The sequence below is a fragment of the Puma concolor genome, chromosome A1, assembly GCF_028749965.1.
Source record: "Puma concolor isolate L17-30 chromosome A1, mPumCon1.1.hap2, whole genome shotgun sequence".
NCBI lineage: Eukaryota > Metazoa > Chordata > Mammalia > Carnivora > Felidae > Puma > Puma concolor.
In genome coordinates this window covers 13702474-13719842 of record NC_141667.1, presented here as the reverse complement: position 1 = coordinate 13719842, position 17369 = coordinate 13702474, and the positions used below count along the sequence as shown (strand labels likewise).

At 48.0% G+C, this 17369-nt stretch overlaps 1 protein-coding gene and 1 long non-coding RNA gene across 5 annotated transcripts in view; one reads left to right on the top strand and one right to left on the bottom strand.

The window, feature by feature from the left end:
• Nucleotides 1-17038, top strand: part of MYO10 (myosin X) — a 229685-nt gene extending 212647 nt beyond the window's left edge. For all 4 annotated transcript variants that reach the window (XM_086676347.1, XM_086676349.1, XM_086676345.1 and 1 more), the window contains 12 exons: nt 523-578; nt 2261-2403; nt 2638-2832; nt 3721-3878; nt 6286-6409; nt 6884-7181; nt 8048-8255; nt 9106-9242; nt 10470-10590; nt 10967-11419; nt 13727-13918; nt 15565-17038. In XM_086676347.1, coding sequence (XP_086532473.1) covers nt 523-578; nt 2261-2403; nt 2638-2832; nt 3721-3878; nt 6286-6409; nt 6884-7181; nt 8048-8255; nt 9106-9242; nt 10470-10590; nt 10967-11419; nt 13727-13918; nt 15565-15666 — 2187 coding nt within the window. In that variant the 3' untranslated portion in view covers nt 15667-17038. The remainder of the gene's footprint in view (nt 1-522; nt 579-2260; nt 2404-2637; nt 2833-3720; nt 3879-6285; nt 6410-6883; nt 7182-8047; nt 8256-9105; nt 9243-10469; nt 10591-10966; nt 11420-13726; nt 13919-15564) is intronic.
• LOC147584032 (uncharacterized) lies at nt 7823-10492 on the bottom strand. The gene is made up of 2 exons (XR_015240559.1): nt 10383-10492; nt 7823-9520 (listed from the first exon to the last, which is right to left on the bottom strand). It is a non-coding gene; the product is annotated as an uncharacterized LOC147584032 (long non-coding RNA).
• Nucleotides 17039-17369: the final 331 nt, after the last annotated feature.

The following is a 17369-nucleotide window of genomic DNA, read 5'->3' as shown; positions in this document are numbered from 1 at the left end:
TTCAAGTCCTGTCAGGCTCTGTGCTGACAGCTCGGAGCCTGGAGCCTGCTTCGGATTCTGTCTCCCTCTCTCTCTGTCCCTCCCCCACTTATGCTCTGTCTCTGCCCCTCTCTCTCTCTCTCTCTCTCTCTCTCTCTCTGTCAAAAATAAACATTTAAGAAAATAAAAAAAGTTTGTTAGAGTACGTGTAAAATTTAGCAATAGATCATAGTGTAAATCAGAAAAATTTGTACTATTGAAAGAAGTTTGTAAACACTTTTCCCTGAACGTATTTTAAAAACAAGACGGGGAGATTAACTTATATATATTTTTTTTCATAAGTGAACTGTCTCCCCTGTCTAGAGGCTGTACTCACCAACTGAAGGTGGGACCTTTCTTAGATAACGATTATTTTGCATTTAACACAAAAGGAAGGAGCTTTTTTGTTTGTTTGCCTATTTAGAGCTTCGTGATCTAAGGATATTATGATGACGTGTGCTGTATTTCAATGGTTCTCTTCCCTCTGTTTTTGCTCCTTTCCAGGGCACTTTGGATGTGGGGATGATAGACTCTGTGTGTGCCTCTGACAGCCCCGAGAGGTAAGTTCAGATGTGACTCTTGGCGAAAGTGATTAGTAACCTGCATGCTCCCACAGCTCTCTCTGCTTCTAGGTCCCTTCTTTTCTGAGCTGTGAAATGATTTTAGGCTGCATGTTGTCACCTGGTCAATTCCAGTCTTCTTTCTTTGTGCCCAGTTGTATATCACCCAGAAGTCATCCTCTCTGGGTATCTTTGGGCTGCTGGGAGAGACCGTGGAAACCTAATTTAGACAGTCAGTTAAAAACATACACACAAGAGGAATATTCTTCATTTGGGTACAGGGGTAAACCCAGGATTCAAAGAGGAAGAAAATACCTATTTAGGAAAATAGTATTCCACCATAGGGAAGGGTTCTGTTCCCCTTCCTAAACTTAATAAGGAATTTAAAAAGGATCTTGTTGTAACGTATATGTGGAGTGTTAATAAATTAAACCACATTCTTCCCTTGACATCTCAACCTTATTTGTGCCCTTAAGATAGCATGTGTTGGTTTTGTTTTTTTGAAGGCAAACCATCTTCATGGATGCCCTCAGGAGTCTGTACCATTGACCTTTGTCTTCTCTGTGTTTCTTTGCTGCTCTTTGAATTCTGCATTAAGAATCAAAATTGGCTCCTGCCTTCAGTAAGGTAGCTTTAGAAAGTGGATAGAAATGTATTCCAACTGACAACAAAAATAGTGCCTACTAGGTAGAATTATCTAGAGTCTTCAGAACCTTTAACACGTGTGTTTTGTCCATATTCAGCCCAGATTTTATTCTGACGGCCAAGTTCCTACCCTATCTACATCTGTCTCCTAAACCCTTTCGCTCCAGCAGGCTGGGCCATGTGAGGGTCCATGCTTAGAACTTTCCATTCCTACTCACATCCTTCTCTCTTCCTCAAGTGCCCACCTCCTTCCCAACAAGAGACGTGTCTTTTAAAGAGCACCTGTCTTTCCCTGTCTACTACAGTCCCATTATTCTTGCTTTTTCTTGAACTTTTGCAGCGCTTAATTGCCGCGAGCATTTGGAAGCCTGCAAGAAATTCACAGCCACCAGCTTAAGTGGTTCAATATAGGCATGAGTATGAGCTAGGGCCTAGGAGAGACTCAGGGCATTGCCAGACAAAAAGAGGTGAAGGAGAAAGTAAATTTCCATTATTATGTTATCCCTGACTGGGAAATAAGCCTTTGTTAGATTGCTTTGAAAACATGGACCCAGGTGGCTTTTTTGTAGCAAGCATAATCAAGTGTATAAGATGTTCCATTTACACCTATTTACTGATCTGCTTTTATTACTGGTGTCTGACGTTTCATTACCGACCCACAGAAATATTATCCAAGGCAGTACCCAGAGGCAGAGAGAAATTTACTTTGGAGAGGCATCAGAAAAAAAAAAAAATTCCCCCACTGTCACCTTATTTTAGCCTTCCCGGAACCAAGTTTCATTTGGAAAGTTTTGCATGAAGGAATCTTTCCCCTTCCAGGGCCTCCTGAATGTGTTGCTCCAAGTTTAAAGGTTAATGATGCATAAAATAAATCCTGCAGAAATGAGCAAGATTTGCCTTAGCACAAACCACAAATAGCACCGCGCTTTTCGTCCCGCTGACCATAAGCCAGGAAAGAGGCGGCTGGTCTTGGTTCGAGCAGGTGATGCGGACAGTAGAGAGCTAAGTCTTGGCTTCCTTCTTGCCCTGTCGCCCAGACCCAATTCGTTTGTGATCATCACGGCCAACCGGGTGCTGCATTGCAACGCTGATACACCGGAGGAGATGCATCATTGGATAACGCTGCTGCAGAGGTCCAAGGGGGACACAAGAGTGGAGGGCCAGGAATTCATCGTGAGAGGTGACTGCCACCACGGCCTTGCCCCTTTGAGCAGCTTTCCTGAGTAATTTTGACTCTTGAACTTGCTTAACAGACCAACAAGCAGACAAACAACAAAAACACAAGAAAGGGTCGTGGCCCTTTCTAGCAAATATATAGAAATATGACCCATTAGGAAGCATCCTGCAAATTATTACCTGATGTTTGGTGTTTGTCTTCCTAGTTTTTAATTTACACTCCGATCTTCCTTTCCAGGGTGGCTGCACAAAGAAGTAAAGAACAGTCCAAAGATGTCTTCGTTAAAACTAAAAAAACGGTGGTTTGTGCTTACCCACAATTCCTTGGATTACTACAAGAGCTCAGAGAAGAATGCTCTGAAATTGGGCACGTTGGTCCTCAATAGCCTGTGCTCGGTGGTGCCTCCGGACGAGAAGATCTTCAAAGACACAGGTAACGGTGCCGTGTGCCTGTGACGAGCTGGGCCCGAAAGCTCGCACCTGGAGCCCGAGGAGGCCTGGGTTTGCTCGGACCAGAGGGAGGAGTTTGGTTAGCTGTATGCACGCTTAGTATTGAAACCACGGTGAAGAGGTCCCGCTTAACTGAGTTGCAGAAATGTTCTTCTGAAGACAGTCACATATAAACAGGGATTCTCCTGTATGGAGCTTTATTTCTGTATGCCGCGTGTTCATCTTTGTGCTGTGAGAGCCCTAACGCAGCCTAAGAAAGATCAATCCTGACTGTCCCTGAGCTTCACCTAGTAGAATAGCACTGATGTTAGCTTAGTTTTTTTTTTTTTTCCCCTTGTCACTATTACGAAGATATTTCTACATTGTTTGGGTTTTGTTGCTAGTTGTGATTTTGCGCTTTTGCAAACATAGCTCCTCTGTCCCCTGACAGCTTGTTTCTGGACACACAGACTGTTTGCTTAGCAGAAGTGTTTTCTTCTCAAGGGAGAGCCTAAGGAAAGGAGAATAAACAGGAGGGGAGAAGGAACAGCAGGAAGGGAGGGAAGCGTTTTCACTCTTGTGCAGAGCCGGTTTGTGCCTGTTTTTTTTCCAGAGCAAACGTGACCCTTTTATGTATTTACTCCTGGGTTTCTCACTTTATGTGTCTTCCTCTCGGCAGCTGTACGCTCCTCGTTTGGGCATGTGGGTGCTTAGCACAGGACAAGGCACGTGTAGGAATTGGGAGAGGATTTGTTGAATTAGCTAATTAAAGAGGCTCAGGTGGAGAGGACACCGGCTCTGACAACGGGGCTGAGTTTCTGGCTTTCTGGGACTCTGGTGCCAGACCATCCCTGCGGAGGCTGACGCCCGTGGTGTGTGTGCTCTGTCACAGGCTACTGGAATGTCACCGTGTACGGCCGCAAGCACTGTTACCGGCTCTACACCAAGCTGCTCAACGAGGCCACCAGGTGGTCCAGCGCCATTCAAAATGTGACAGACGCCAAGGCCCCGATCGACACTCCCACCCAGCAGCTGATTCAAGACATCAAGGTAAGGATTCAAGACAGGGTGGCTCACGGGAGGTAGCTCACCGGTTCTCACCCTTGGAACGTCAAGATGTGGGTCAAGCTCCATTTTTATTCTGTAATCAAAAACTAACTTTTGGTTGGTTTTCTGTTGGAACGTCACTGCTTTTAGAAATCTGAATTCGAGAGCTGAGCCGAAAGCTTACGCTAAAAATACTTTGTCTCCAGAGAGGTGTCGTGTTGCCGCTGAGGCAAATGTGGGCTTGTGTTGTGTAGACAGAGGAATGATGGTCTGTGGTCTGGGGTGCAGAACTCCCCGTGACGGGGACGTGCTGTGATCTGCGTGGAGGTGACGTGTGCCACAAGTTGCCCTTCAGCCCTGGGTTGGGGACCTTCTAGGAGTAACACGATAATCCTATCCTTACGATACAGTTAGCGGACCACACAGGTGGGTACACAAATAGCCAGGATTGGTCTAGAAAACTTGGAACCTTTAGTAGGCACCCCCAAACACAACAGGAAGCGTCCCAATCTCTGGACCTACACTGACTTTCTTTTTGTTTGTTTGTTTGTTTGCGAAAGTGACTGCATGAGCAAGGTAGGGGCAGAGGGGGAGAGAGAGATCTCAAGCAGTCTCCGTGCCCAGCTTGGAGTCAGCCTGACTCGGGTCTCCCATCTCACGACCATGAGATCGTGACCTGAGCCGAAACCAAGAGTCCGATGCTTAACCGACTGAGCCACCCAGGTGCCCCTAACCTGGTTAAATTTTCATTTCCTTTTTATAAAGATTAATTGCTCAGTTGAGTATACATTGAGTGAATAATGAAATGGCAGCATTATTCATAAAGGGTACTCCACTCATTTTTCAGGAATGGAAACAGACACAGAATAGTCTGATTGCGCTGTTCATGTAGCTGGTCAGTCCCCAGTGTAGAACCGGGTCAAGGGGATTATTTTTACTGCTGTTCCTCCAAGTTACCCATTCGGATAGATTCCCAATACAAAGGGAAGAGCTGGAGCAGTGACAGAGAGGACTTGAGAATGATAGCAAGATAGGTATTTACTGATCTACATCAAGGAAAATTAAGCAGATCCAGGAGGCAAGCTCTGCCTTTGCAGAGGCGGAAGAGGGTCTAATAATGCAGTAGTGCATAATTTCCCACCGAACGCAAATCTGCCTCTTGATTCCAAAGTGGTGCGTTTTCTGGGTATTTGGAGCTCAATTCCACCAAGCTAATTATTCTCCAAGTCTCTGTAAAGCTTTCCATGGAACCCAGGGTGCTGAATACTAGTAACTTCCTTTTTCGCATTTAAAAACTTTTTAAAGCTTCCTTTTGAGAAAGGAGTGAAAAAAACACATCAGCTGAACTTTCTCTTCAAAGCTATGTCAGCTGTATTCTTATCTTCTCTAATTTGACATCTGTCATTAAAAGAGTAATTGAATTTTCCAAATATGAAGCAATGTTTTTTTTTTTAAATTTAGGTTGCCCTAATTAAGTCCATACAAAATTTTTGAAATAGTTTTTTTTTCTTTTTTTCTGGCTCTTAACTAACTGGGTGTTAACTAAAAAAGTTTCATAGTGGAAATTACCACAGTAGAATGATTCACTGCCTCTCCAACTTTTCTGTTTATTTAATGTTCTAAAAGGAACTTTGCCTTTTTTGAATCCCCAATTAACATTTTAGGAGCATAAGTGCATGATGAATTGCTATGAGGAGATCTCTTAAATTTCAAGAAAGAGATGGCAGGCATGTTGAACGGTCTCACTAATAACATACTAACGTGTAACTTTTATGTATAGAGAAATACAGAAGACCATTTAAAGAACGAAAACAATGTATTTTTTTAATTTTTTTAATGTTTATTTATTTTTGAGAGAGATAGAGACAGAGTGTGAGTAGGGGAGGGGCAGAGAGGGAGACACAGAATCTGAAGCAGGCTCCAGGCTCCGAGCTGTCAGCACAGAGCCCAACGCGGGGCTCGAACTCACGAACGGTGAGATCATGACCTGAGCTGAAGTCAGACGTTTACCCAGCTGAGCCACCCAGTTCTTTTTAAAAGAATTATGGATAAAAATACATGGTTTGGCTACATGATTGGTGGCTAAATAGCAAGAGAACTTCAGTGTTTTTGAAGCATATGTAATCTCCAGTGGAAATTTTTGGGTTTTTTTTATAACGTGGGAAAATACATACACATGGACTGAGCTGTGAGAAAAACGTGTATTTGTGATTTGCCTTCAGACACAGATTGCTGGTATCTTCGCGCTTGAATTATTAATGCTAGACCCTCACCACGTCCCGAGGCCCACGGACGCTTTAGACTCTGGGAGAGGTTCACGTGTGGGAGAATACAGATGATTTTGTTCATTTATGTACATGTGTTCTGGATGAGCCGGCTGGCTGGCTTCACCGGGTCCTCTGCTTTACAGGAGAACTGCCTGAACTCGGATGTGGTGGAGCAGATCTACAAACGGAACCCCATCCTCCGTCACACACACCACCCCCTGCACTCGCCGCTCCTGCCCCTGCCCTACGGAGACATCAACCTGAACCGTGAGTCCCCACCCCGCCCGCGCCCCGCTGTTCTCGGTACCGTAACTGTTCTCCCCGGTCACCGACTCTGCCTCTCTGTCCAGCCAGCATCTGTCGCTTGTGGTGAGAAGAGGACTGTGGAACTAAGAGAACGATTTTCAAGGGAGTCAGGAAATGCCAGCCCTGCCTCTGAACTCAGGGTTGCCTTAATTTGCCAGAGAATTAAAAGTCTAGTCCCAGATCCTAAAAATAGAGAACCTGTCTGGCAACAGACCAAATTTTAAGCCAGCGTCTTGTAGAGTGAAAAAGGTGAATTGCGTAGCAAAAGAGCATAACGCTCTCACCTCTGTGTTCGCCTGATTCAGATGTTCAGGGAACGTGGCGAGCCCTGGGTCGTGAAGCCGACGTCTGTCCCCGTTCCTTCCCCCTGTGCAATGCTCAGATTGGACCTTGGCCAAACCCTCCGTGTGACTTGTGTGTGTGTCCTCCTCCTAGTGCTCAAAGACAAAGGCTACACCACCCTTCAGGATGAAGCCATCAAGATCTTCAATTCCCTCCAGCAACTGGAGTCCATGTCCGACCCCATTCCCATCATCCAGGGCATCCTGCAGACCGGGCATGACCTCCGACCTCTGCGAGACGAGCTGTACTGCCAGCTCATCAAACAGACCAACAAGGTGCCCCATCCGGGCAGCGTGGGCAACCTGTGCAGCTGGCAGATCCTGACGTGCTTAAGCTGCACCTTCTTGCCGAGCCGGGGCATCCTCAAGTACCTCCGGTTCCATCTGAGAAGGTGGGGGGTGCATGGCGGTGGGGGGGGGGGGGGTTGCACACCGCAGGGGCGGGGCGGAGCTCAGATGCGGAGAGCCCGAAACAGAAGGCACCTGGCATGGTCAGGGACCTCTAGGCCAGACGCGTGCGTCCCCTTGAGCAGGCTGACACTGTGCAGGCCTCCTCTCCAGCTCAAGCCACACAAGGCTGTCTCAGGGACACGGTCACTTTCAGTGTAGTGTCCCCATGTGGAAGAGGCTGAATACGTTTAATTTTTTTTTTTTAATATTTATTTTTGAGAGAGCATGAACAGGGGAGGGGCGGAGACAGAGGGGAGACAGAGGATCTGAGGCAGGCTCCACACTGACAGCAGAGAGCCTGATGTGGGGCTCGAACTCATGAACCGTGGGATCACGCCCCAAACCAAAGTCGGATGCTCAGCCCCCTGAGCCCCCCCCACGCACCCCAGACGTCAAATACATTTAATTACCGCTGCCTGTATACATGGAGGGGGGAAACCTTAGCTATTTTTGGTCCAGATCAAACAGAAACATTCCCGTGCAGACTCTGATGCAAACTACGTAAGAACAGTTTTCATACGATGGTCTGAGACGTGACCGTCACCAGCATCACGGAGGTGAGCTGGCAGCAAAAGCTTTGGGATTTGTTTTTGGTTGTTTTTTGTTTTTTGTTTTTGTTTTTGTTTTGCTTTTAAACAAAACCTACACAGGACAGTAGAGGCCCCAGCTGGGAAGTGACCGGCATCCGCCGCACGTGTCACTGGGGGGCCACTGGCTCCGCTGACGTGCAGCCTGCTGAAGCATCCCAGCGCCCAGACGGCGGCCAGCCGCAGTCTAGCACATTAACAGCGAAGTGTTTGTCTCCTAGGATACGGGAGCAGTTTCCAGGAACCGAGATGGAAAAATACTCCCTCTTCATTTATGAATCTCTCAAGAAAACCAAATGCAGAGAGTTTGTGCCTTCCCGAGATGAGATAGAAGCACTGATCCACAGGCAGGAGATGACGTCCACGGTGCACTGCCACGGCGGAGGCTCCTGCAAGATCACTATCAACTCCCACACCACGGCCGGGGAGGTGAGGGAGAAGCCCGCCCGCGGCGGACTCCGATCCCTGACCGCCCCCATGCAGACGTCAGGGAAGTTGTGCAGTTAGGTGGGCCAGCGTGTGGTCGTGACCGGCATAGTACAGCGGCTCAGTAAGCGGGGTGTATGTAACCGACGACGAAGCTCACGTACGATGAGACAAAAATACGCATCAAAGATGAGTAGGAATGCAAAAATTAAGCTGGTGCCAGAATACCTGAGCCGCAGTCCTGCTGACGTGCCAAGCAGTTGAGGGTCGAGGAGAGATTTCCTCCCTGACTCGGGTGTGCCCGCCCTGACGTGGGATTTTTTGGTGCATTTCTGCCATCAGGTGTCTGTTTGCCAAACAGAAATCTACCGTGAAGGGTCAGATGAGAGCGTATTTTCTTTTCTTTTTTTTTCTCTCTTTTTTAAAATTTAGTATTGTAAAACCAGTTGGCTAAAAGAAGTAGGGCAATAAAACCCAGAGAAGCTTCTGGCGTGGAAGGAAGAAACACGGTGGAAACCCTTGTTTCTTGGCAGGCGATGGATGTATCAGATGAAAGGGCTTCGGTTTTCATGCACTTTCCTACCAGGATGGGTCTGCAAGAAATCCGCCCGCCATCCATCTCTACCAGTGGGTGAAATACATACCCCGTGTTCTTTTTTTTACAAGGATAAGACACATCTGGTTTCTAGAGAGTAATGGAAAAACGGCACCTTTGAAATTCTGGGTGAACACACAGGACAGTTGTAGGGGGCTGCTTGGACCCTCGCTTGCCGGCAGCTCCCTTGGGGTTCAGGGGAAGGCACATTCTAGAACCGCGTGCTGGCAGCCGAAGCCCTCGGGGTATATTTTGCAGGTGGTGGAGAAGCTGATCAGAGGCCTCGCCATGGAGGACAGCAGGAACATGTTCGCCTTGTTTGAGTACAACGGAAATGTGGATAAAGCCATTGAAAGCCGAACCATCGTAGCTGACGTGTTGGCAAAGTTTGAAAAGTACGTTCCTTCTCCCTCAAGTGCTAGCAGATTTAAGTCAAGGAAATTGAGAGTTGAGGATTTGAATTTCTATTCCATCTTCACCTTCAGTGTGCATTTGGGTGCCTTTTCTTTTACTTGTGCGAAAGCACGTTTCATTTTCCGTACCTTTCTGCTGCCTGTTTTTCTTTCTGCAAATGTTTATTTTGAGAGCGAGAATTCCAAGCAGGCTCCGCACTGTCAGCACAGAGCTCGACACGGAGCACGGAGCTCAGTCCCACAAACTGAGAGATCACGACCTGAGCCAAAATCAAGAGTCGGATGTTTAACTGAGCCACCCTGGCGTTCCTGTTTTTCTTGATTCCTAGATGAAGCCTGTGTCAAATAAGATTGTTCCTTTACCCCATTCTTTCTCTCAGGTCCCTGCTATACTCATTATCTTGGAATTTCTTGAGTCTATGCTTTTCACTTGTCATTAGCTTTGAAGCTGGGCTAACAGACACAAGCAAACTCATAAATTGTTCAAAATGCATTTTATACCTCTTGGGTGTATAATATTTCATCTATGACTTCCCTATGTCCTAAGTAACACAAAAGATATTCCTATTCAATTTTTTTTAATGTGTGTTTTTTTTTAGGAGAGACAGAGTCTGAGCGGGGTAGGGGCAGAGAGAGAGAGAGAGAGAGAGAGACACAGAATATGAAGCAGGCTCTGCACTGTCAGCACAGAGCCCGACATGGGGCTCGATCCCGTGAACCGTGAGATCATGCCCTGAGCCAAAATCAAGAGTGGGACGCTTAACCGACTGAACCACCCAGGCGCCCCAGAATTCCTGTTCAGTTTAAACACGTGCTATTCATGTTGATTTTTATAAATACTGTAGTTTACTCGAGGATTAGTAAAGGGAATAAAGATATATATATATAGCCTTTGTTTCTTTTCTTTCTATGGACTCAGCATAAGGCTTAGCCAGTACTGATTTGACTGGGCGACTCAGAAAATACTTGTTAGCACAGTTTAACTGAAGTTTATGGTCTTGAAGTGAGACGAGAACGAAAGCGTCATTTTTCACCTCTGGCTAAATAACGTAAGGGACTCTGGTAATCAGCCTCGCCCTTGTTCTGTTTTCTCTGCCTCCGTCCCCACCCCCACCGTGTTACCTGAGCACGGACAGAATGTCTGTGTCCTTGGAACGAGCCATCTCAAGTCAGCTCCTAGTGCCTTCTGAACGTCTCTTCTGTCTGTAGGCTGGCTGCCACATCGGAGGTGGGGGACCGGCCCTGGAAATTCTACTTCAAACTCTACTGCTTCTTGGACACAGACAACGTGCCAGAAGACAGTGTGGAATTCGCGTTTATGTTTGAACAGGTAGAAGGAACCTGCAGAAATGGATTCCTCTGCTGGGGAACAGGGCTAAAACCTGTTCACTCCGCTGCTAGGTTAGCGGTTGGGCATAGCGGTATGTTTCCCAGCATGCACAGGGACAGCTGCTCTGTGACGCCTTTCTAGAACGAAACTACTGCGTGTTGTATTTGAACTCCTGTGCCAAGAACTGTTTTAGCTGGCGGGGGAGAGACATTAAAGGGTAAAACATGGGTTCGATGCTGTCTGGGCTAGGGAGAAATGTAAAGCAGCCACAGGGGGTGAGGGTATAGTTTGCAGGGGAGGTGACACGGGAGGGGAAAGCTGGCGGATTTAGGCTCACGCGCCCCTAATGCCGCCGCTGCCCGCCGCCTCCTTTCAGGCACACGAAGCTGTTATCCGTGGCCACTACCCGGCCCCCGAAGAGAACCTCCAGGTTCTCGCTGCCCTGCGGCTCCAGTACCTGCAGGGGGATTACTCCCTGCATGCCTCCGTGCCACCCCTCGAGGACGTCTACTCCGTGCAGAGGCTGAAGGCCCGCATCAGCCAGTCGACCAAAAGCTTCACCCCGTGTGAGCGGCTGGAGAAGAGGCGGACGAGCTTCCTGGAGGGGACGCTGAGGCGGAGCTTCCGCACGGGGTCTGTCGTCCGACAGAAGGTTGAGGAAGAGCAGTTGCTGGACATGTGGATCAAGGAGGAAGTCTCCTCGGCTCGGGCCAGCATCATTGACAAATGGAAGAAATTGCAGGGAATGGGCCAGGAGCAGGCCATGGCCAAGTACATGGCCTTGATCAAGGAGTGGCCAGGCTATGGGTCGACGCTCTTTGATGTGGAGGTGAGGGCTGTTGCTTCTGGGATCAACTGGCCTAAGAGCGCCTTTCGGTGTGGCCTTGGCCGACTACTTTGGCTGGGGATGGGGCAAGATGGAGCCTTTGCTCTCTGGCCCCCTTGTGTTAGAGGCCCCCCACCATGCTTTACCATTAACACACCCTCGCATCCACCAACCGGTCTGGTAGCAAATGCTTTCACAACATTAGGAGCGAATGGAAAATTAAGATGTCACCTCTTCTTAAGTAACTTCTATTTATTTGTTTTGAGAGAGAGCACTGGTGCGTGGGGGGGAGGTACAGAGAGGGAGAGAGAATCCCAAGCGGGCTCCGTGCTGCCAGCGCAGAGTCCAGTGCCGGGCTCGCTCTCCCAAACCATGAGATCCTGACCTGAGCCGAAATCAAGAGTCAGACGCTTAACCAACTGAGCCACCCAGGAGCCCCTCTCTTCTTTATGAGGGAAGCTCTAGATAGATCCAATCAAAAAGTGCTGGTAAAAATCTGTACTTAAAATTTTTTTTTAATTTTTTTAGAATTGTGTACATAGAATTATAAATTTTGGATACAATCGGCCCTTGAACGACATTGGGGTTGGGGCGCCGACCCCCAGGCGGTTGAAAATCCACGTATAATTTTTGACTCCCTCAAAGCATACCTGCTAATGGTCCTGCTGTTGACCGAAAACTTTACCAAGAACATGAACAGTTAACACATATTTTGCATGTTATATGTATTACATACTGTATTCTTACAACGCAGCTAGAGAAAAATGTTACTGAGCAAATCATAAGAGAAAATACATACCGTTAAAAAAAAAAAATCCGCATATTGGCGGACCCGCACAGTTCAACCCCATGTTTAACAACATGGGTCAACTAGGATTTTACGTTTGTTTTTTTTCCCCCATGACTATCTGTTGGCAGGGAAGAATTTGTGTCACAATTGGAATTTTGCTATTAGCATTAACCCATACTGAGTCATACCTCTTTTTTTTTTTTTTTTTTTTTAGAGACCATTTATTGAAAGGAAATCTTACTAGTGGTCTAGATCAAGACTTGGCAGTCCATGGGCCAAATCCTGTCCGCCACCTTTTATAATGTTTTATTGGAACACAGTAATATTCCTTCCTTTCTCTGTCTTCTCTGGCTGTTTTCACACCAAAATGGTGGTATTGAATAGCTATGACAGAGACCACGTGGCCCACAAAACCCAAAATATTTACTCCCTGTCCCTTAACAGGTAGCTTTACGAGCCCCTGGTCTAAATGAGCTTTCGTTTTTCTTTCCACATGTTTGGTATCTGATGACTTTTAAATGAGGCTTTATAAAGATGTAAACATTGGTTATCTTTTCCAAGATCCCTTCATGGCTTTTCACTGGCTTCTATCTTGGGTTCGGTTGGTTCAGTTAGGTTTGTTTTTAGGTGTAAATCAGATGCTTTGTACAACATCTCTTCTCGGTGTCACTAATGTATATCCCCCCATTTGTTTTTCGTTTAATTTTTTATTTTTATTTTTGAGAGAGAGAGAGACACACACAGCACGAGCGGGGCAGGGGCAGAGAGAGGGAGACACAGAATCCGAAGCAGGCTCCAGGCTCCGAGCTGTCAGCACAGAGCCTGATACGGGGCTCGAACTCATGAACCATGAGAGCATGACCTGAGCCGAAGTCATATGCTTAACTGTCTGAGCCACCCAGCACTACCCCCCCCCCCATCCCTCCCATTTGTATTGGTTCCCATCAGCCCTGTGTTCTCATCCCTACATCAGGGCTCTTGTTTTCCAACACCAATCCATGCAGGGAAGCCTGTTACGAAGCCAGTGATATTCCTGTTACCGCTGTGCTCACAGGAGGTCACTGCTGCCTCTCGTCAAGAACCCTATTTTTCAAAAGGAGCCAGGACTGCTAGGCACAGAGTGTTTTGGAGAATTTTTCCCCTGATCTTCGATTTTGTATTTGAAGAATAATTATCTGAAAAAGGGTCGGAGGAAGAGCTAGATACAGGAGACGGGCTCAAGCTGGTGGTTTGCTGGGGAGCTCGGGCCACCTCCGAGAGCTAATCCGGTGAGGCGGAGAGTGATGGTCTCCATGGGTGGAGTCGAAGCACGATGTTGGCATTCACCGATTAAGTTTTCCCGATGCACAGGATGGGTCAACCGGTCAGAAATCAACCAAGACAGCCAAGGAGATGCCGTATCTCCTCATTCGGTTCTCCCAGGCGTGAACACGCCTTGGGTGCATCTGGTGTTCTGCATACGGGGCTTGGCTCCCTCTCTCCTGCTCCTAATTGCTTTGTGATCTGACTCTTGCCCGCAGTGCAAGGAAGGCGGCTTCCCCCAGGACCTCTGGTTGGGCGTCAGCGCGGACGCTGTTTCTGTCTACAAGCGTGGGGAGGGAAGACCGTTAGAGGCCTTCCAGTACGAGCACATCCTCTCGTTTGGGGCGCCTCTGGCAAACACGTACAAGATCGTGGTTGACGAGAGGGAGCTGCTCTTCGAAACCAGTGAGGTAAGAGGCGAACCAAGGAAATCGTTTGTGGCCTTGACAACACAGAAAAATGACACCCCGTTTCCTGGGGCCTTTGGGTAATTTTGTTTTGCTGTAAAATATATGAAATTACAGCGTGGCGGTCCCTCCCCAGCTTCAGGTTCCTAGGGGGCCAAAATCGAATCTCCAGTTTCTTCTATGTTTGCAGCAGAGAAATTTGGTTTCGTTTTATCGGTGGGGTCTTACCCCTAGAGGAAAGGGGAAGGGAATGATGTAGATGTCCAGAATATATATAGTTGGGCAATAGAGCCTCGTGCCAATCAGCTGATGATAACGGCAGTGAATGCCAGCTGGAGGGAGTGAGGGGCACGACCACCCTGGCCGGAGCTAATTCTGGCTCACAGGATGGCAAGAAAGAGCCTTTAAATGTGCGTGCCATCTGCTCTGAAGCTTAAAATGCAGTCATCAGCATCATGATAAATCCAGAAGCCTTTATGAAGGGCTCTGCTTAGGGGGCTCCTAGCGAGCAAAGGTGGGAAACAGACATGAGTGACTGGCTTCTGGTTTGGCCGCTGGTGCGGAGTGACGGACCGGAGGCCAGGAGGGCGCCCAGGGCGCCGGGAGGTAGCAGTGACACCAGGGCTGCGGTGCAGGAGGCAGACTAGGCCGACGGGAGGCCTGCAGTGAGACGGAAGAGGTGGGGCCCCCGACTGGAGGGTCCAAGGCGCCCGGCTGCCAGGTTTGGTCGACGCCAGGAAAGGAGAGGGAACCACTGTGGGCGTCTGATTGTGCCTGATGCAATGACCGTGGTTTTACCAACTGCCGTGGGTGGGATTGGGCGGGATTAAAAGGGAGGGGGAAGGAGGGAAATGGGAGGAGGTCAGGATACCTGAAGAGGGATGCAGGCCAGCCTGAGAAGGGTCGGGCCCCAGGGGGTGGCGGTGACTGCATCACGGGAAGGAGCCAATACGAGGTCGCAGCCGGCACCTGTGACTTGTCCGCAGGCCCGTCGAGCCTCTTTCTGTTCTGCAGCCGCAGCATGACGGGTTGACTACGATACAGTGTTCACCAGCTGGGATTGTGGGATTGTGGGCTCAGGCCTTTACCAGCCTTTTTTTTTTTTTTAACATTTATTTTGAGAAAGAGCAAGGATGAGCAGGGGAGGGGCAGACAGAGAGGAGGAGAGAGAGAGAGAGAGAGAGAGAGAGAGAGAGACACTCCCAAGCAGGCTCTCCACTGTCAGCGCAGAGCCTGATGTGAGGCTCGAACTCATGAACCACGAGATCATGGCCTGAGTCGAAACCAAGAGTTGGACGCTTAACCACCGGAGCCACCCAGGGGCCCCTCATTTACCATCATTTTAAGTGGGGATAGTGATCCCAGCCCGAACGATACCCACAGACTTTAGTGTCCTCGGGCAGGTTTGTTTTTTTTCCCCTAACGTGTGAAATCTGACAATTGTACACCACGCAGAATTGTCATTTTTGTGTGCAAGAACCACCAGGTGGTGCACACCGTATTCGGAGAAGCCACGACTTCCCTTCTCACTGCCCAGGAATAGGTTAAAGCAGCTGAGCTCTCAGCCTCCTCCAAACTTGGGGGGGGGGGGGGGCCCATCATCCTGGCCAAGACTCTGACCGTGTGCCCCTTCTGCTTCCCCTGGGCAGGTGGTCGATGTGGCCAAGCTCATGAAAGCCTACATCAGCATGATCGTGAAGAAACGCTACAGTGCGTCGCGCTCCGTGAGCAGCCAGGGCAGCTCCAGGTGAAGGCGGGAGGGAGTCCGCGTGTCTTCAGCGTCCCGATGGGCCACCCTCTGGCCTCGGCCGGCTAGGGCAGAGCTGCCCCCGCTTCTGGAAGCCCCTCGTCGGAGGGAGGCGTCTCCCAGGGTCCTTTCGCCCCGTCGACGTCCGCGATCCTGTATTAAGCTGTCAACCTTAACAGTCCGCCCAGTTTCGAAAGCTTTACTACTCTTAGATGACACATGCCTTAAGACAGAGAGGAAAAAAGCCCCCACGCTGCCACCAAAGCAGCCAGAAGTGCCTTAACGTGTGGAACCAACACTAACTGACCTTAACTGTGCTACTGAAGGGAAATGCCCCCCCAGCCCCTGTTTGGGGGGAGACTTACAAAGCTTGGTGGGGGGTGTTCATCTATCAATTCTGCACTAACCTCCCAGCCTGATTTCCCTACTTGGAGGGAAGGTGAGGGGGTCGGGAGGGGGGACAGAGGGAGCACAAGGGGACAGGATATTTTAGTTGGAGTGCTGCTGGCAGCCTTCCTCATGGACATATATTAACTTTTTTTTGTTTCATCTTTTAAGTCTGTGTGCCTGCCTGTGCGCCCATGTGTTCATAAACTCATCACTTTAATCACTGTCTCATGAGCATTAAAAGCAAAGGGAAAAAGGATGTGCAATGGTGTAAACAGTCTGTATATTTTAATAGTTCAGAGTTCTAGTCTTCAGTCGTTACTTTATGAGGTGGTTTTATTAACATACCAGAATCCTGGGTTTTCCTGTCTTTGCTGTATTTCGAAAACCACATTTTTGACTCCGTTCTGTTTTACATGTAGCAAAAGTCTGCACTCTGCATCTGCTGTATTATAAACAGATATGCAGCCTATACAAATAATTGTATTTATAAACCACTCTTCAACAGCTGGCTCCAGTGCTGTTTTTAGAACAATATGAAGTCATTTTTTGAGTCTTTAGTTCCTAAAAAAATAAGTTAAGAAAAAGTTTTCTTTGAAGGTTAGTCTGGATCGCTCCGGGTAGATTACCAAATACCACGATGGATATGGCGGCAAGATGCCGCGTTCCCGAAGGGTGTAATGCATGAGCGAGTCTTGTAAAGGACCCTGACAGTATAAATGCTAAGGCTTTAATATAATACGTCTTCTCCCAAGTTTATAATGATAGTCTGACCAGGTGCCTGTAAATAAATCAGTGTTTATGGCCAGAAAAAAAAATAATCTGGTCTCGGACTTTTATTTTTATATAGAAAAGTTGTAAAGACTTAGGCCAACTAAGTCTACCCACAAAGAAAGAAAAAAAAATTGCCTTATCCCTCCAGGACAGCTATGCGAAATCATGGTCTGTTGGCTCAAAGAAAGTCTGACAATAAAAGATATTAGCTATCACGCAGTGTGTTTTCTTTATCAGGGTGACTCGAAAGACATTATGGGGTTTGGGTTTGCTTTTTTTTTTTTTTTTTCATTTAAACCCAAGCTAGTTAACATATAGTATAATAATGGTTTTAGGAGTAGAATTTAGTGATTTATCACCTACATAGATCACCCAGTGCTCATCCCAACAAGCGCCCTCCTTAATGCCCATCACCCATTTAGCCCATCCCCGACCTACCTCCCCTCCAGCAACCCTCAGTTCTCTCATTTTAAGAATCTCTTGGGGCACCTGGGTGGCGCAGTCGGTTAAGCATCCGACTTCGGCTCAGGTCACGATCTCGCGGTC